The sequence below is a fragment of the Catharus ustulatus genome, chromosome 23 (genome assembly GCF_009819885.2).
Source record: "Catharus ustulatus isolate bCatUst1 chromosome 23, bCatUst1.pri.v2, whole genome shotgun sequence".
Taxonomy (NCBI): Eukaryota; Metazoa; Chordata; class Aves; order Passeriformes; family Turdidae; genus Catharus; species Catharus ustulatus.
This window is the reverse complement of record NC_046243.1, coordinates 236,875-256,375: the sequence shown is the minus strand read 5'-3', so window position 1 is coordinate 256,375 and position 19,501 is coordinate 236,875. Positions and strand designations below refer to the sequence as shown.

Sequence of the window (19,501 nt, the reverse complement as noted above, 5' to 3'; positions counted from 1 at the left end):
ACAAACCCGCGCGGGCCCGGCACGCACGGACAGACGGACAGACGGACAGACGGACGGACAGACAGACGGACAGAGCGGGGTCCCTTTGTCCCCCCCACCCCAATCCCAGCGCGGGGGGTCCCGGCAGCCCCGGGGGGAGGGGAGGGGAGGGGAGGGGGCGATCCCGGCGGGACCCCCGGAGCCCCGGGGCTGGCGCCAGGGCCGCGGCGCCGCCTTTGATGCCCAAATTTTTTACACCCAAAAAAAAAAAAAAAAAAAAAATCCCATTGAGGCTTTTGGGGGAGGGGAGGGAGGGGAGGGGAGGGGGAGGGGAGGGTGGGGGAGGGGCGCGGCAGATGGGAAGGAGCCCCCGATGGGGGGGGGTGGGGATTTGGGGGGAGGGGTGAGAGGGACGCGCCCCCCATCCCGAGCAGGAATTAAAATGGAATTCGAATAAATAAATTAATAAATAAGTAGCGGCCGCCCCCCCCCTCCCCCTCCCAGCCCCTCCCCCCCGGCATCACCACGTGGCTTCCTCCCGCAAACATTTTCACATTTTTAAAAAAAAAAAAATAAAATTATTTTTTCCAGCTCGAGGTTTATTTTAGTTTTTTTTTCTGCATCTCCTCCCAACCCCCTCCCACCCCCGGTGTCCGGGGCCACTCGGGCCAGCTCGGGGGGGGCCCCCGTAGCCACCGCCCTGCCGGGGCCGCCCCCTCCCCTCCTTCCTCCTCCTCCTCCTCCTCCTCCTCCTCCTCCAGCGGCCGCCACCCCCCTCCCCAACGGCACAAAAAATCCGCTGGGCAAAAGGCAAAAATAATAAAAAAAAAAAAATAAAAAAGAAAGAAAATAAAAGAAAGAGAGGGGGGAAAACAAACAAACAACAACAACAAAAAAAGAACTTAGAGAGAAAAAAAAAAAAATAAAGCAAAGCTCGGGGGGCGAAGCGGAGCCGCCCAGCGCAGCCCCCGGGCCGGAGCGAGCTCGGCCGAGCCCCCCGAGCCCCCCGAGCCCCCCGAGATGAACAAGCTCTACATCGGGAACCTGCCCGAGGGCGTCACCGCGGCCGAGCTGGAGAAGGTGTTCGCCGAGCACCGCATCTCCTTCAGCGGGCAGTTCCTCGTCAAGTCCGGCTATGCCTTTGTGGATTGTCCCGACGAGGCGTGGGCCATGAAAGCCATCGAAACTTTCTCGGGTGAGAGCGGCCGGGGGGCGGCGGGGCCGGGGGGAGAGGGGGTCCCAACACCGAGCCACGATCCTCGCCTCGGGATGGGGTGGGAGCCGTGGGGATCCCCCCGAAATCCTGATCCCCCAAATTCCGATCACTTCTGATCCCCCCGAAATCCTGATCAGCGAATCCTGATCCCCCCAAATCCTGATCCCCGAATCCTGATCCCCAAATCCCGATCACAGAATCCTGATCCCTCCTGATCTCCCCAAAATCCCGATCCCCCAAATTCCGATCCCTTCTGATCCCCCAAATCCCGATCCCCAAATCCCGATCCCCGAATCCTGATCCCCAAATCCTGATCCCTCCTGATCCCCCAAATCCCCGATCCCCGAATCCTGATCCCTCCTGATCCCCCAAATCCCTGATCCCCGAATCCTGATCCCCCAAATCCCGATCCCTCCTGACCCCACAAAAATTCTGATCCCCCCAAATTCCGATCCCCGAAATCCCCAAATCCCCCAAATCCCCATCCCTCGCTCTCTCCCGACCCCCCAGATCCCGACCTCTCGATCCCTTCCGATCCCTCCTGACCCCCCCAAATCCCGATCTCCGAATCCCGATTTCTCGAGGTTTTCTGATTCTTCCCGACCCCGAAATCCCCAAATCCCGAGCCCTAAATCCCGATTTCTCGATCCTTTCCGATCCCCCAATCCCGACCCTCGAAATCCCGATCCCCAAGTCCTGATCCTCCCGAATCCCGATCCCCAAATCCCGATTTCTCGAGGCTTTCCGATCCTGATCCCCCAAATTCTGATCCCCAAATCCCGACTTCTTGAGGCTTTCTGATCCTTCCTGATCCCCGAAATCCCGACCCCCGAAATCCCCAAATCCCGAGCCCTAAATCCCCACCCCTCGATCCTTTCCGATCCCCCAATCCCAATCCCCAAATCCCCATCGCTCCTGACCCCCCAAATCCCGATCCCCAAATCCTGACCCCTTGATCCTTTCCAATCCCCTCGAGCAATCCCGACCCCCCAAATCCCTCCTGACCCCCCAAATCCCGACCCCCTAAATCCCTCCTGACCCTCGAAATCCTGACCCCTCGATCCTTCCCGATCCCAAAATCCCGACCCCTCGATCCCCTAAATCCCGACCCCCCCAATCCATGGGATCCCGTTTTTGTCCCTTCCCCAAAAATCCCCAAAGCCCGGGATGGGGACACAAAGCCACCCCAAAACCCCGGAGATCCCCAAAAAACCCCGGGATTCCCAAAATCCTGGAAATCCCCAAAAACCCCGAGATCCCCCCAAAAACCTCGGGATCCCCAAAATCCCCGGGATCCCCCAAACCCTTGGGGTCAGGATCGCTGGGAGCAGCCAGGGGAGAGTTTGGGAATCGGGAATTTGGGAGAAAATCGGGAATTTGGAGGCTTTTAAATTTTTTTTTGTTTCCCTCCTCTCCATCTCCTTCCGCCCGGGCTCTTCCCGCAGTTGAGTTTTCGTCTTCCCTGCTCCAAAATAATGATAAAAACTGAATTAAAAATAAAAAAATGAATTAAAAATAAATGGTGGAATAACTCAGCAGGGAGGAAATCCCGCTCCGTTTTCCAGGAGGAATCCGTTCCTGTGGGATTCTCAATTTGGGGCTTTTTAATCGAGAAAAAATTTTAAAAAAATTAAAAAAATATAAAGGGAATTTTCTCCAAAGAGTTTTCCTGGAGGGCTGAAAGAAAATGAGAGAAATCCTCCAAATCCACCAAAAAAAATAAAATCCCAAACCGAAAATTCCCAAGGAACAATTCCAGAGGTGCCGCTCCCACGTGGATTTAATAAAAATTCACTTTGTCGGGAGCTGGGCTTGGGTGGAATTCGGGAGAATTTGGGATAAATTTGGGGAAAATTTCCCGTTTATCCCGAGTTTTTTTTTTTTTTTATCCCGAATTTCCAACCCCGGGCACGTTTTGTTTGTAGGGAAAGTGGAGCTCCACGGGAAGCAGCTGGAGATCGAGCACTCGGTGCCCAAAAAGCAAAGGTAAAAGCGGAGTTTTAATTGATTTTTAATTAATTTTGAATGGTTGTCGTCGGAATTATTAATTTGTGGTTTTTTTGGGAGAAAATAGGAGTTTAAAAAAGCAAAAATTTCCACTAAAAATGGTTAAATATCAGAGATTTTGGGTTGGATTTGTTCTCAATGAGTTGAGTTTAATTAATTCATTCATAAATCCGTGGATTAATTGATTTTTTTTTCCCAAAGAAATCTTTATCTGTGGGTTTTAATTTAATAAAAAAAAAGAGGGGGAAAAAAGTGAAGTAAATAATTCTCCACGTGCTGGATGCTTTGGGGGCTGGGATTTCCAAACTTGGGGCAGAATTTTTTTTTTTTTTGGCTTCTGGGTTGGGAAATGAGAGAAAAATCCTTTGTTTTGGGAGGAAAAAATAAAGAAAAAATCTAAAAAAATTAATATATTTTTTAAAATGGATTTAAAAAGTGAATTTTGCTGGGGAGAAAAGAATCCAGCAGGCTCTGTGGGCGGGCAGGGATGGAATTCTGGCGGAATTCCTGGGATTTTTGGGGTGAAAAGCGAAGTTTTTGGGGTTTCCCCGGATCTCCCGCCCCCAGCCCATCCCTCTCCTTCTCCTTTGTTGTTCCCGGCTCCGGAAAATCTGGGAATTCCCAGAAAATCCCTAAAAAATCCTGCCTGGGTTTGTTGTTTCCCAGAAATTCCCTTTTTTTTTGTTGTTGGTTTGGTTTATTTTATTTTTTTTTCCCCCTCTCGTTTTTTTTGTCCCTCCTCCCCTCCCCAAATTCCTGGAATTCCCGGAATTCCCGATCCCAAAGATTCCGAATCCATCCCCACGTGATGGAGGCGCCGGGAAAAGAGAGGGGAGGGGGCGGGGCCGGCAAAATCCTGACCCCAAATTCCCAAAATCCTGACCCAAAACTGCCCAAAATCCCAACCCCAAATTCCCAAAATCCCAACCCCAAATTCCCAAAATCCTGACCCAAAACTGCCCAAAATCCCAACCCCAAATTCCCAAAATCCCAACCCAAAACCTCCCAAAATCCTGAGCCCAAATTCCCAAAATCCTGAGCCCAAATTCTCAAAAATCCTGACCCCAAAACTGCCGAAATTCACCCCAAACATCTCAAAATCCCGACCCCAAACTCCCCAGAATCCTGACCCTTAACTTCCCAAATTCACCCCAAACTTCCCAAAATCCTGACCCCAAATTCCCAAAATCCTGACCCCAAATTCCCAGAATCCTGACCCCAAATTCCCAGAATCCTGACCCCAAATTCCCAGAATCCTGACCCCGAATTTTCCAAATTCCCAGCCTTAAACTTCCCAAATTTCTGACCCCAAAACTGCCCAAATTCTCAACCCCAAATTCCCAAAATCTCAACCCCAAACTCTCCAGAATCCTGACCCCAAAGTTCCCAAATTCACCCCAAATTCCCAAAATCCTGACTCCAAATTCCCCAAATCCTGACCCAAATCTTCCCAAAATCTCAACCCCAAATTCCCAAAATCCAGTCCCAAAACTCCCCAAAATTCTGACCCCAAATTCCCCAAATCCTGATCCCAAAATCCTGACCCAAAATTCCCAAAATCCTGATCCCAAATTCCCCAAATCCTGACCCCAAAATTCCCAAAATCCTGATCCCAAACTCCCCAAATTCCCAATCCCAAAGTTCCCAAAATCCTGACCCAAAGTTCTCAAATTCACCCCAAATTCCCAAAATCCCAGCCTGAAACTTCCCCAAATCCTAATCCCTAAAGTTCCCGAATTTGCCCCAAAGTTCCTCAAAAAATCCCCCAAAAATCAGAATATTCCTTCGGGATGTGGGATTCAAAGAAGCACTTAAAAAAAAAAAAAAAAAAAGGAAAAAAATTAAAAATATTTTGGGATTTCGATTTCTTTTCCTCCTGGGTGTCGCCAAAAAAGTTTGGATTGGGGTGGGAAATCCCATTTGGGATTTTTGGGATTTTTTTGGGGATTTTTTGGGGTTAAAATCCCCCCCATCCCATACTGCTCTTAAAGGGCCAGCGCCGCTTTTCCCTCCTGGAATCGAATTTTGGGGAATTTTGGGGAATTTTGGGGAATTTTGGGGAATTTTGGGATGGGTTTGGTGTTTTTTTGGGGTGTGAAAAAAGCGATTTTGGGGCATTTCCCATTGCTGTGGAATTTTGGGGGGAATTTGGGGGATTTTGGCTGCTCCAAATGTGGGGAAAAGAGGGAGAAATGTCCTTAAAAATTGAATTATTAAATTATTTTTAAAGTTTTTTGGGGTTTTTAAAAGTTTTTTGGGTTTGTTTTAAATCCTTCCTCGTTTTTCCAGACTGGAATTTCCAGTTTGGAGAGGCAGGGAGCAGGAAATGGTTAATTAGGGATGGAAAATTAAATTCCTCCCCTTTCCCCTCCCCCCAAAACCTTAACATTAATTTTATTTTAATTTTTTTCCACCTTTTTTGATCCCTTTAAAAATGTGGGAAAACGAGTCAGGAGCCCTTCCCAGTTAATTTAATTTTTATTTTAAAAAAACAACAAAAAAACCCCAATTTTTTTTCCTTTAAATTCAAATGTAAATAATTATATATAAAAAATTGAATTTGTGTGGTTTTAATTAGTTAATTCCTAAAAATTTCCAATTAATTCTTTCTTCTCTCTTTATTCCCAATTTTTAAAGGGAAACAAAACGCTCCTAAAACAAAAAAATTTAAAAATTAATTAAAAATTATTAAAATTCTATTTAAAATAATTTTAAAAATATTAAAATTATGTACAATCTTGAAATTATTTAAAACATTAAAATTATTTAAAACAGCACCAAAAATGGGGATTTTTCTGGCTCCAAGAGGAATAAATTCATTTTTTTCCTCATCCCAGTTTTTCCCTGGAAGCTTTTCCTGATTTTTTTTTTCCAGAGCTCCATCCCTGCAGCTTTGGGAATTCTTCGGGATTTTTGGGGATTTTTTTTGGATTTTTGGGGATTTTTTGGGATTTTTTGGAGATTCTTTGGGATTTTTTTGGAATTATTTGGGATTTTTAAAATTTTTTGGGGGGGAATTCTTTGGAATTATTTGGGATTTTTTTTTTCTTTTGAATTTTTGGGGAATTCTTTGGGAATTTCTTTCCCACCCCAAGTTTTCCTCCATCCCAATTTCCTGGAATTCCCATCCTCAAATTTCCTGGAATTTTCATCCCAATTCTCCTGGAATTCCCATCCCAAATTTCCTGGAATTCTCATTCTCAATTTCCTGGAATTCCCATCCTCAAATTTCCTGGAATTCCCACCCCAAATTTCCTGGAATTCCCATCCCAAAATCTCCTGGAATTCCCATCCTCAATTCCCAGGAGGAAAACTTGGGGTGGGAAAGAAATTCCCAAAGAAATTCCCAAAGAAATTCCCAAAGAATTCCCAAAGAATTCCCGAGGATCCTGAGGAATTCCCAATTTTCCCTCCTTGCTGCCATGGGAAATGTCGATTTTTGTGCTGGAATTTTTCCCAAATTTGGGAATTTTTGGGTTTTTTTGGGATGAGGGGCAAGGAGAAGCTCCGACCTCCATCCCAAATCCAGGAAATTTCTGGAATTTCGCCTCGATTCCCGCGGAATTCCGGAGCCCTGGCTGTGCAGGGAACTCCCTGCAGCGAAATAATCCTAATTAATCAATCCTAATTAATCAATCCTAACTGAATAAACCTAATTAATCCATCCCAATTAATTAAATCCAAGTAATTCCCACAGGGGGTTGGGAGATGAGGCTGGAATTTGGGATTTTCCCTTTTTCTGTCTTTGCTCATCCCAAATATTCCCCGAATTCACGGCAGGGATTTGATCAAACATTTATCCAGGAATTCCACGGGAATTTCGGGATCCTCTTCCCATCAAAATTTCCCCCAAAATTCGACCCCAAAAGGAGCAGATTTGGGAAAATCCCGCAGGATTTTGGACGTTTGGGTGGAATTGTTGTGGCTTCCCTGAGGGCTGGAAAATCGGGAATCGTAAATCCCGTTGAGGTGTGAGTGACAGCTGTCAATCACCCGGATAATGAGCAGCAATTAGCCAGGAATTCCAGGATTTTGGGAGCGGCCCAGCGGGGTTTGGGATCTTTCCCAGAGGGAGGTGCCGGGGCTGGGCTCGAATCCCAAAATTTGGGATTTTCCAGCTCCTAAATGGGCTCAGAGTTTTGGGAATTCCCCCAAAATCCGGAATGTTCCGACTTTAATTGTGGTTTATATCCAGGAGTGGGAAATCCTGGAATTTGGGGATTTTTTGGGGAGGATTTTGGGATGAGGAGCTGCTCTGGGATTGAGCCAGGAGCAGGGAAAAGGGAATTGGGAAAAAAATCTTGGATTTGGGAATGAGGATCCCAAAGGGATTCTCCTCAACCCTCCTTGCTCCTGCTGGGATTCCCAAAACTTCCCAAATCTGGGAAAAGCCAAATCCACCCCGGGAATCCCAGCAAGGCTGGAGGGATTCTGGAATTTCAGTCCTGGAGGATTCTGGAATTCTGCTCCCGGGGGGAATCTGGAATTTTGTTTCTGGAGGAATCCTGGAATTTTGCCCCCAAAGGGGATTCTGGAATTTCAGTCTTGGGGGGTTCTGGAGTTTCAGTCCCAGAATTCTGGAATTTCAGTCCTGAAGTAATTCTGGAATTTTGGCCCCAAAGGGATTCTGGAATTTCAGTCCTAGAGGGGTTCTGGAATTTCACTCCTGGGAGAATTCTGGAATTTCGTTTCTGGAGGAATTTTGGAATTTTGGAGTTTCAGTTCTGGAGTTTCAATCCCAGAATTCCAGAATCCATTCCCAGAGGAATTCCAGAATCCATTCCCAGAGGAATTCCAGAATTTCACTCCCAGAGGAATTCCAGAATCCATTCCCAGAGGAATTCCAGAATCCATTCCCAGAGGAATTCCAGAATCCAGCCCCGCAGCGCCCCTGGATCCACCGGAATCCTCGGAATTCCTGGAATTGCTCAGACCCCAAATCCTCCCTTTCCATCCTTGCAGGAGCCGGAAAATCCAGATCCGGAACATCCCGCCCCAGCTGCGATGGGAGGTAAGAGCAGGAATCCCGTTAACTGGAATTAATTACCCCGTTAATTAACAATTCCCGTTAATTTGGGACGTTCCCACTGTGCAGGGAATGAAATGGATCCTCGCTTCCCGCTGGGAATTTTCCCTGGCTTGGTTCTCCTCCCCTGGAGCTTCCCAGCCTTAATTACTCAGGAATTGTTAACGATCCTGATGGAATTTTTAATGAACCTGATGGAATTCTTACGATCCTGATGGAATTCTTAACAATCCTGATGGAATTTTTAATGATCCTAATGGAATTTTTAATGATCCTAATGGAATTCCTCTTGATCCTGATGGAATTTTTCACGATCCTGATGGAATTCCTGATGATCCTGATGGAATTCTTAATGATCCTGATGGAATTCTTAATGATCCTCATGGAGTTCTTACGATCCCAATGGAATTCCTCTCAATCCTGATGCAATTCCTCACCATCCTGATGGAATTTTTCACGATCCTAATGGAATTCTTACGATCCTGATGGAATTCCTCACAATCCTGATGGAATTATTTAAGATCCTGCCAGAATTCTTAACAATCCTGATGGAATTCTTAATGATCCTCATGGAATTCTTACAATCCTGATGGAATTCTTACGATCCTAATGGAATTCCTAACAATCCTAATGGAATTCTTAACAATCCTAAAGGAATTCCTAACAATCCTGATGGAATTCTTATGATCCTAAAGGAATTCCTCACAATCCTGATGGAATTCCTCTCGATCCCCATGGCAGGATGGGATTTCCCGGGATATCCCAGATTGATTTTTCCCTTTTTCCCAGGTTTTGGATGGGCTGCTGGCCCAGTACGGCACCGTGGAGAACTGTGAGCAAGGTGGGTAGGGAAAAAATCCTGGATTTGGGGGATTTCATCCAGGTTTTGGGAATTCCTGCCCCATTTCAGTGGGAGGAGGGAATGAAAACTCAATCCCTGCTGCTTTTCCCAAATTCCCAATTCCTTTTCCCAATGCCCAACCCCTTTTCCCAACCCCTGACCTCTTTTCCCCAATTCCTGACCCTTTTCCCAAATTCCCAACCCCTTTTCCCAATTCCTGACCCTTTTCCTGAATTCCAAACTCTTTTTCCCCAATCCCAACCCCTTTTCCTGAATTCCCAACCCCTTTTCCCAATCCCAACCCATTTTTCCCGTCCCACAGTGAACACGGACAGCGACACCGCCGTGGTGAACGTCACCTACGCCAGCCGGGAGCAGACCCGGCAGTGAGTGCCTGGAAATTCTCTGGGAATTCTCTGAGAATCCTTCAGGATTTAATCAGGAATTCCTTCCCTTCCCCACCTGGTGCCAGCCCCATTTCCCCAAAATTCCCCAAAATTCCCCCATCCAGAACCCTCCTGAAGCTGAACGGGCACCACTTGACAAGCCAAGGTTTCCCACATCCCAGATGAGCGGGGCCAGCCCCAAAATGCCCCCAAAAAAACCCCCAAACCCCCCCAAAAAAATCCCCCCCAAACTCCAAAAAAGCCCCCCAAAAATTCCCAAAAAAATCCCCCCAAAAAAAAAAAAAAATCCTCAAAAAACCCCCAAACAATGCCCAAAAAAACCCCAAAAACTCCCAAAAAAATCCCCCCCAAAATCCCGCAAAAAATCCCCCAAAAAATCCCCCAAAAAACCTCAAAAAATCCAAAAAAAAAAAACCAAAATTCCCCCCTCCAGAGCCATCCTGAAGCTGAACGGGCACCAGCTGGAGAGCCACACGCTCAAGGTTTCCTACATCCCGGATAAGCAGCCCGAGAACGGGCGCAGACCTGGCCCCAAAAACCCCCCCAAAAATCCCAAAAAAACCCCCCAAAAACCCCTAAAAAAATCCCCCAAAAAACCCCAAAAATCACAAACAATCCCTAAAAAAACACCCCAAAAATCCCCAATAGATCTTAAAAAAAACCCCAAAAAACCAAAAAAATCCCCCAAAAAAAACCAAAAAACCCAAAATTTCCCAAAATTCCCCCTCCAGAGCCATCCTGAAGCTGAACGGGCACCAGCTGGAGAGCCACGCGCTCAAGGTTTCCTACATCCCGGACGAGCAGCCCGAGAACGGGCGCAGAGCCGGCCCCGGTGGCCCCGGTGGCCCCGGTGGCCGCGGCCCCGCCCGTCCCGGTTCCCCCCTGCCCCCTGGGACCCCAAAACAGCCCCCCCTGGACGTGCCCCTGCGCCTGCTGGTGCCCACCCAGTTCGTGGGGGCCATCATCGGCAAGGAGGGGGCCACCATCCGCAACATCACCAAGCAGACGCAGTCCAAGTGAGTTTTTTGGGGGTTTTTGGGTTTTTTGGGGGATTTTTTGGGATTTTTTGGGGGTTTTTTGGGGTTTGTGGGGTTGGTTTTTTTCGGGGGTTTGGGGGTTTCTTGGCAGAGCCAGGTTGGGACTTTGTTCTCGTTGGGTTTTGGATCTTGAGGTTCTGTTGGCCGCCCCGAGGAAGGGCTTGTGTCCCTCAAAGAATACCAGGAATTCTTTGTGTTCCCCCAGGAATTCTTGATATTCCAAGGAACTCTTGATATTCCCAAAGGAATCCCTCAGATTCTTCAAGGAACTCCTTAAATCCCACAAGGAACTCTTTAATCCCACAAAGAACCCTTTAAATCCCAAAGAACCCTTTAAATCCCACAAAGAACCCTTTAAATCCCAAAGAACCCAGAGAACTGTTTTTAGGATTGAGGTTCCCTCCTTTAGCTGGGATTTGGGGCAGGGTTTTAGGGCTGGGATTTGGGGCAAGGATTTGGGGCAGGGGTTTGGGGCAGGGATTTGGGGCTCTGGGGTCTCTGGGCCCTGTCTCAAGCCCATCCCTGCTTTAGGATCGAGGTTCCCTCCTTTAGCTGGGTTTTGGGGCAGGGTTTTGGGGCAGGGATTTGGGGTAAGGTTTTGGGACAGGGATTTGGGGCAGGGATTTGGGGCTCTGGGGTCTCTGGGCCCTGTCCCAAGCCCATCCCTGGTTTAGGATCGACGTGCACCGCAAGGAGAACGCGGGCGCGGCAGAAAAAGCCATCAGCATCCACTCGACGGCCGAGGGCTGCTCGGCCGCCTGCAGGATGATCCTGGACATCATGAACAAGGAGGCCAAGGACACCAAGACGTGAGGGTGCCCTGGATCCCGTCCTGGATCCTCCCATCCTGGGATCCCATTCCCTGGGATCCCGTCCTGGATGTTCTCATTGAAGGGATCCCATCCTGGATCCTCCCATCCTGGGATCCCATCTTGGATCCTCCCATCCTGAGATCCCAACCCTGATCCTCCCATCCTGGATGTTCCCATCCTGGGATCCCGTCCTGGATCCTCCAACCCTGGGATCCCATTCCCTGGATCCTCCCATTCCCTGGATCCTCCCATTCCCTGGAATCCCATCCTGGAATTCTCCCATTCCCTGGGATCCCATCCTGGATCCTCCCATTCCCTGGGATCCCGTCCTGGATGTTCCCATTGAAGGGATCCCATCCTGGATCCCATCCTGGATCCTCCCATCCTGGGATCCCATTCTGGATGTTCCCATTGAAGGGATCCCGTCCTGGATCCTCCTGTTCCCTGGGATCCCGTCCTGGATCCTCCCGTCCTGGATCCCATCCTAGATGTTACCATTGAAGGGATCCCAATCCTGATCCTCCCATTCCCTGGGATCCCATTCTGGATGTTCCCATTCCCTGGGATCCCGTCCTGGATCCCATCCTGGATGTTTTCATTCCCTGGGATCCCATCCTGGATCCTCCCAACCCATGGATCCCATCCTGAATCCTTCCATCCCAGATCCTCCCATCCCAGCCTCTTCCCTCCTTTTGGGTTTTTCTCTTTTCCCATTTCCCATAAACCCTCCTTTCAGGTTTTCCCCCCTTTTGGGTTTTCCCTCCTTTTGGCATTTCCCCCGTTCCCTTTTGCCACACCGCCTCCTTTGGGGTTTCTCCCTTTTCCCAGTTGCCCTAATCCCTCCTGTGGGGGTTTTCCCCCTCATTCCCATCCCATAATTCCCATAAATCATTCCCACCCCTCATTCCCCCCAGGGCTGACGAGGTGCCCCTGAAGATCCTGGCCCACAACAACTTCGTGGGGCGCCTGATCGGCAAAGAGGGGCGGAACCTCAAGAAGGTGGAGCAGGACACGGAGACCAAAATCACCATTTCCTCGTAAGGACGGGGCGCCCTGGGGTGTCCTCCCCACCCTTTGGGGTCCCCTCCCACCCTGGAGTGTCCCCTGTCCCCTGGGCATGTCCGTGTCCCCCAGGTGTGTCCCTGTCCCTGTCCCTGTCCCAGGCTGCAGGAGCTCACCCTGTACAACCCAGAGCTGTCCTCTTTTCCCTGTCCCTGCCCCATTCCCTGTCCCCATGTCCTTGTCCCTGTCCCTGTCCCCATGTCCTTGTCCCTGTCCCTGTCCCTGTCCCCATGTCCCTGCCCACCCCCTCTCCTTGTCCCTATTCCCTGTCCCCATTCCCATGTCCCTGTCCCTGACCCTGACCCTGTCCCTGACCCTGTCCCTGTCCCCATTCCCTGTCCCCATTCCCTGTCCCCATGTCCCTGTCCCTGTCCATGTCCCCATGTCCCTGTCCCCATTCCCGTGTCCCTGTCCCCATCCCTTGGGTGTGTCCCTGTCCCTGTCTCTGTCCCTGTCCCTGTCCCCATGTCCCTGTCCCTGTCCCCTGGGTGTGTCCCTGTCCCTGTCCCCACTCCCTGTCCCTGTCCCTGTCCCTGTCCCTGTCCCTGTCCCCACTCCCTGTCCCATTCCCATGTCCCTGTCCCCATGTCCCTGTCCCCATGTCCCTGTCCCCATGTCCCTGTCCCAGGCTGCAGGAGCTGACCCTGTACAACCCCGAGCTGTCCCTGTCCCCATGTCCCCATGTCCCTGTCCCTGTCCCCTGCAGGCTGCAGGAGCTCACCCTGTACAACCCCGAGCTGTCCCTGTCCCTGTCCCTGTCCCTGTCTCTGTCCATGTCCCTGTCCCAGGCTGCAGGAGCTGACCCTGTACAACCCCGAGCTCTCCCTGTCCCTGTCCCTGTCCCCATGTCCCCATGTCCCTGTCCCCATTCCCTGTCCCTGTCCCAGGCTGCAGGAGCTGACCCTGTACAACCCCGAGCGCACCATCACCGTCCGGGGCTCTCCCGAGTGCTGCTGCCGCGCCGAGCAGGAGATCATGAGGAAAGTGCGCGAGGCCTACGAGAACGACGTGGCTGCCATGAGCGTGAGCGGGGCTGGGATGGGATGGGGATGGGGACATGGGGACAGGGATGGGGACATGGGGACAGGGACATGGGGACAGGGACATGGGGACATGGGGACAGGGACAGGGAATGGGAACGGGGACATGGGGACAAGGACAGGGACAGGGACAGGGACAGGGACAGTCCCACCCCATTCCCAACTCCATTCCCCCAATCCCCCATTCCCAATTTTCTTTCTTTTCCCAATTACAATCTCTCTCATTCCCAATTTTATTCCCCCCATTCCCAATTTTATTCCCCCCATTCCCATTCCCATTCCCCCATTCCCAATTTTATTTCCCCATTCCAATCCCCTATTCCCAATTGTATTCCCCCATTCCCAATCCCTCATTCCCAATTTTATTTCTTTTCCCATTCCCAATCTCCCATTCCCAATTTTCTTTCTTTTCCCAGTTACAATCCCCTCTCATTCCTGATTTTATTTCCCCCATTCCCAATCCCCCATTCCCAATTTCATTTCTTTCCCCATTCCCAATCCCCCATTCCCAATTTTATTTCCCCCATTCCCGATCCCCCATTCCCAACTCCATTTCCCCATTCTCGATTTCATTTCTTTCCCCGTTCCCAATCCCCCATTCCTGATTTAATTCCTTTCCCCACTCCCGATTTTCCTCCTCCCCAGCTGCAGTCCCACCTGATCCCAACTCAATTTCCCCATTCCCAATTTTATTCCCCCATTCCCAACTCCATTCCCCCATTCCCAATTTAATTCCTTTCCCCATTCCCGATTTCCCCCCCAGCTCCAGTCCCACCTGATCCCGGGGTTGAACCTGGCGGCCGTCGGGCTCTTCCCGGCCTCGTCCCCGGCGGTGCCGCCGCCCCCGAGCGGCGTCTCCGGGGCTGCTCCCTACAGCTCCTTCCTGGTGAGCGACCCCAAACATCCCAAATCGGGGTGTTCCTGATGGGAAACGAACCCTGGGGTGGGCAGGGGACCCCAAATCCGGCTGGGGACATTCCTGAGAACAGCCCTGGGACCCCAAATCCGGCTGGGGACATTCCTGAGAACAGCCCTGGGGTTTGTGGGTGACCCCAAATCCAACTGGGGGTGTTCCTGAGAACAGCCCTGGGACCCCAAATCCATCCAGGGACGTTCCTGAGAACAGCCCTGGGACCCCAAATCCAGCTGGGGACATTCCTGAGAACAGCCCTGGGACCCCAAATCCAGCTGGGGACGTTGCCAAAGGAAAATAACCCTGAGGTTTGTGGGTGACCCCAAATCCATCCAGGGACGTTCCTGAGAACAGCCCTGGGGTGGGTGGGTGACCCCAAATCCAGCTGGGGCTGTTCCCAAAGGAAAACAACCCTGGGGTGGGTGGGTGACCCCTGGCAGCTCCTGCTCCCAGCTTGGGGACATGACACTGACCTCAAACAGTGACACTGACCCCACATGGTGACCCCAAATGGTGACACTGACCCTAAATAGAGATCCTGACCCTAAATGGACACACTGACCCCAAATAGTGACCCCAAATGGTGACACTGACCCCAGATAATGACACTGACCCCAAATGGTGAGTGACCCCAAATGGTGGCACTGACCCCAAATGGAGACACAGACCCCAAATAGTGACACTGGCCCCAAATAGTGAGTGACCCCACATGGTGACACTGACCCCAAATAATGACACTGACCCCAAATGGAGACCCTGACCCCAAATGGTGACACTGACCCCAAATAATGACCCTGACCCCAAATGGTGAGTGACCCCAAATGGTGACCCTGACCCCAGATAGTGACACTGACCTCAAATGGTGACACTGATCCCAAATAATGACACTGACCCCAAATGGAGATCCTGACCCCAAATAATGACCCTGACCCCACATGGTGACCCCGTCCCGCAGCCCCCGGAGCAGGAGACCGTGCACGTGTTCATCCCGGCGCAGGCGGTCGGGGCCATCATCGGCAAGAAGGGCCAGCACATCAAACAGCTCTCGCGCTTCGCCAGCGCCTCCATCAAGGTGGGGACGCCTCGGGGTCCCTGTCCCTGTCCCCATTGTCCCCTGTCCCCATTGTCCCCTGTCCCTATTGTCCCCCTGTCCCATTGTCCCCATTGTCCCCATTGTCCATCAAGGTGGGGATGCCTCGGGGTCCCTGTCCCCCTGTCTCTTGTCCCCATTGTCCCCTGTCCCCATTGTCCATCAAGGTGGGGATGGCCTCAGGTGTCCCTGTCCCCTGTCCCATTGTCCCCATTGTCCCCATTGTCCCTATGGTTCCCCTGTCCCCATTTCCCTGGGAAACCCGGACACGGTTGTACTGCCATGTCTGTCCTGTGTCCATCCCTGTGTCCATCCCATGTCCCCCCATGTCCTCCCATGTCCCCCCTGTGTCCATCCCTGTGTCCATCCCTGTTTCCATCCATGTCCCCCTGTGTCCCTCCCGTGTCCCCTCGTATCCCCCTGTGTCCATCCCTGTGTCCATCCCTGTCCCCACCGTGTCCATCCGTGTCCCCCCCGTGTCCCCCCCGTGTCCATCCATGTCCCCCATGTCCCCCCCGTGTCCATCCGTGTCCCTCCGGTTGCAGATCGCCCCTCCGGACACGCCGGACTCCAAGGTGCGCATGGTGGTGATCACCGGCCCGCCCGAGGCGCAGTTCAAGGTTGTCCCTTTGTCCCTCTGTGTCACCTCCTGGGGGACCTGGGGCTGTGCTGGGGGTCCTGAGCCCCCCACCCACAGCTGGGGCGTTCTGGGATTGGGATTCCCGGGGGACAAACGGGATTGGGATTCCTGAGAGCTGGGATTTTATGGGAAACCCCATCCCAAATCTGGGGCTGGAGTTTGGGGTGGGACATTCCCCATTCCCTGCTCCCAGGGGGAAAATGGGTTTGGAATTCCAAAGAACTCGGATTTTATGGGATGATGTCACATCCCAAATCTGGGGCTGGATTTTGGGGTGGGACATTTCCCAGCTCCCTGCTCCTGGGGGACAAAAGGGTTTGGGATTCCAGAGAACTGGGATTTTATGGGATGATGTCACATCCCAGATTTGGGGCTGGAGTTTGGGATGGGACATTCCCGATTCCCTGCTCCCAGGGTTTGAGGGGATTTGGAATCCCAGAGAGCTGGGATTTTATGGGATGATATCACAGCCCAGATTTGGGGATGGAATTTGGGGTGGGACATTCCCAACTCCCTGCTCCCAGGGGCTGAGGGGGTTTGGAATTCCAAAGAACTGGGATTTTATGGGAAACCCCATCCCAAATCTGGGGCATTCCCAACTCCCTGCTCCTGGGGGCTGAGCAGATTTGGAATTCCAAAGAGTCAGAATTTTATGGGATGCTGGGATCCAGGGCTGGATTTTGGGGTGGGACATTCCCAACTCCCCATCCCATCCCCAGGCTCAGGGCAGGATTTATGGGAAGCTGAAGGAGGAGAACTTTTTCGGGCCCAAGGAGGAGGTGAAGCTGGAGACGCACATCCGAGTGCCGGCCTCGGCCGCGGGGCGCGTCATCGGCAAGGGCGGCAAGACCGTGAGTGGAGCAGGATTCCCAGGAAAAGTGGTGAAATCCCAGGAAAAGGGGCAGGATTCCTGGGAAAAGGGGTGGGATTCCTGGGAAGAGGGGCAGGATTCCCAAGAAAAGTTCTGGGATTCTTGGATAAATGGCAGGAATTCCCAGATAAAGGTCCAGAATTCCCAGATAAAGGCCAGAGTTCCCGGATAAGGGCCGTGGTTCCCAGATAAAGGCTGGAATTCCAGGAAAAGGGCTGGAATTCCTGGATAAAGGCTGGAATTCCTGGATAAAGATCCAGAAATCCAAGGAAAAGGGCTGGAATTCCCAGATAAGGGCTGGAATTCCCAGGAAAAGGGTGGAATTCCCAGATAAATGTCCAAGATTCCCAAGAAAAGAGCTGGAATTTCTGGGAAAAGGGCTGGAATTCCCAGATAAATGTCCAAGATTCCCAAGAAAAGAGCTGGAATTTCTGGGAAAAGGGCTGGAATTCCCAGATAAAGTACAGAATTGCCAAATAAAGGCTGGAATTCCCAAGAAAAGGTCTGAGATTCCCAATAAAAGGTTCATAATTCCCAGATAAATGTCTGTAATTCCCAGATAAGGGCCGGAATTCCCAGATAAGGGCTGGAATTCCCAGGAAAAGGCCAGAATTCCCAGATAAAGGCCAGAATTCCCAAGGAAAGATCTGGAATTCCCAGCTAAGTGCCGCGTTCCCGCGTCCCCAGGTGAACGAGCTGCAGAACCTGACGGCTGCCGAGGTGGTGGTGCCGCGGGAGCAGACGCCCGACGAGAACGAGCAGGTGATCGTCAAAATCATCGGGCACTTCTACGCCAGCCAGGTACGGGGGCGGGGATGGGGGATATGGGGGGTTCTTGGGGTATTCTTGGGTTTTCTGGGGTGTTCTGGGATGTTCTTGGGTGTTCCAGGGGTGTTCCTGGGGTGTTCTTGGATGTTCTTGGGTGTTCCAAGGGTGTTCCAGGTGTTCTGGGCTGTCTTGGGGGTTCTGGGGGCTCTGGGGGCTCTGGAGAAGTTCTAGGGTGTTCCAGGGGTGTTCTGGGGGTGTTCTGGGGGCTCTGGAGAAGGTCTAATTGCTTCAGGGGTGTTCCAGGTGTTCTGGGATGTTCTGGTGTTTTCCAGGTGTTCTGGGGAGTTCCAGGAGTGCTCCAGGTGTTCTGGAGGGGTCTGGGGTGTTCTGGGGTGCTCCACGGGTGTTCTTGGGTGTTCCAGGGGTGTTCCAGGGGTGTTCTGGGTTGTTCCAGGGGTTCTGGAGTGTTTGAGGGTGCTCCAGAGATTCTGAGAGGTTCCCTAGAGGTACTCGGAAATTTTTGGAATCCACGAGATTCCTGGATTGACTCCCGGGATTCCTGGGTTGTCTCCTGGGATCCCCAAATCCCAGGATTCCTGGATTGGATCCTGGTAGTCCTGGACTGAATCCTCCTGGACTGAATCCTGGGATTCCCGTGTTGACTCCTGGGTTCCTGACTCCTGGGATTCCCGTGCTGATTCCTGGGACTCCTGGATTGACTCCCAGGATTCCTGCATATAATCCTGGCATTCCCGGACTGAATCCCAGGATTCCTGAAACCCATGGGATTCCTGGATAGGATCCCAGAATTCCTGAGTTGACTCCTGGGATTCCTGGGTTGAATCCTGGTATTCCTGGACTCAATCCCGTGATTCCCGTGTTGACTCCTGGGATTCCTGTGTTAAATCCTGGGATTCCCATGTTGACTCCCGGATTCCCAAATCCCGGGATTCCCGCTCTGACTCCCATTTTCCTGTCTTAAATCCCGGTATTCTTGCGCTGACTCCTGGCATTCCTGGACTAAATCCTGGGATTCCTGTGTTGATTCCCGGGTTCCCAGACTGAATCCAGCGATTCCCGGGTTGACTCCCAAATTCCCAAATCCCGGTATTCCCGCTCTGACCCCGATCCCGGCTGTCATTCCCAGATGGCGCAGCGCAAGATCCGGGACATCCTGGCGCAGGTGAAGCAGCAGCACCAGAAGGGCCCGAGCGGGCAGAGCCAATCCCGCAGGAAATAGGGACCCAAATCCCGGGAGAGCGGGGACACGGCACGGCCCGGCCGGGATCCGAGCGCCCGCGGAGCGGCGAGCGCCGGGAACGGAGACTGGGAATGGAGACGGACTGGGAATGGAGATTGGGAACTGGGAATGGACTGGGAATGGACTGGGAATAGACTGGGAATGAACTGGGAATGGAGATTGGGAACTGGGAAGGGACTGGGAATGGAGATTGGGAACTGGGAAGGGACTGGGAATGGACTGGGAATGGAGATTGGGAACTGGGAATGGAGATTGGGAATGGACTGGGAATAGACTGGGAACGGAGACGGACTGGGAAGGGACTGGGAATAGACAGGGAATGGACTGGGAATGGAGATTGGGAACGGAGACTGGGAATGAAGACTGGGAACAGAGACTGGGAAGGGACTGGGAATGGACTGGGAATGGGAACAGAGACTGGGAATGGAGATTGGGAATGGGAATGGAGATTGGGAACTGGGAATGGAGACTGGGAACGGAGACGGACTGGGAATGGACTGGGAATGGAGATTGGGAACTGGGAATGGAGTG

General features: G+C 51.6%; 1 protein-coding gene across 2 annotated transcripts; it reads left to right on the top strand.

Moving 5' to 3' along the window:
* Window positions 1-999: 999 nt before the first annotated feature.
* On the top strand, window positions 1,000-18,949 carry IGF2BP1 (insulin like growth factor 2 mRNA binding protein 1). 2 transcript variants are annotated; one of them, XM_033079050.1, is made up of 15 exons: window positions 1,000-1,174; window positions 3,121-3,181; window positions 8,165-8,213; window positions 9,018-9,069; window positions 9,392-9,455; window positions 10,208-10,492; window positions 11,188-11,322; window positions 12,240-12,362; window positions 13,275-13,410; window positions 14,191-14,313; window positions 15,296-15,412; window positions 15,976-16,050; window positions 16,790-16,921; window positions 17,629-17,742; window positions 18,857-18,949. In XM_033079050.1, the coding sequence occupies exons 1-15, from the start codon at window positions 1,000-1,002 to the stop codon at window positions 18,947-18,949; spliced, it is 1,734 nt and encodes a 577-aa protein (XP_032934941.1). The 2 variants fall into 2 exon arrangements, with proteins under 2 accessions (XP_032934941.1, XP_032934942.1); XM_033079051.1 differs by lacking the exons at window positions 10,208-10,492; window positions 11,188-11,322.
* The last annotated feature ends 552 nt before the right edge of the window (window positions 18,950-19,501 follow it).

Bases quoted from the DNA above. Each gene is read 5' to 3' on its own strand.
- IGF2BP1 (XM_033079050.1), top strand. From the start codon at position 1,000: ATGAACAAGCTCTACATCGGGAACCTGCCCGAGGGCGTCACCGCGGCC. The intron at 11,323-12,239 runs GTGAGGGTGCCC...CATTCCCCCCAG, and splicing joins GAGGCCAAGGACACCAAGAC to GGCTGACGAGGTGCCCCTGA. The intron at 14,314-15,295 runs GTGAGCGACCCC...CCCGTCCCGCAG, and splicing joins CTCCCTACAGCTCCTTCCTG to CCCCCGGAGCAGGAGACCGT.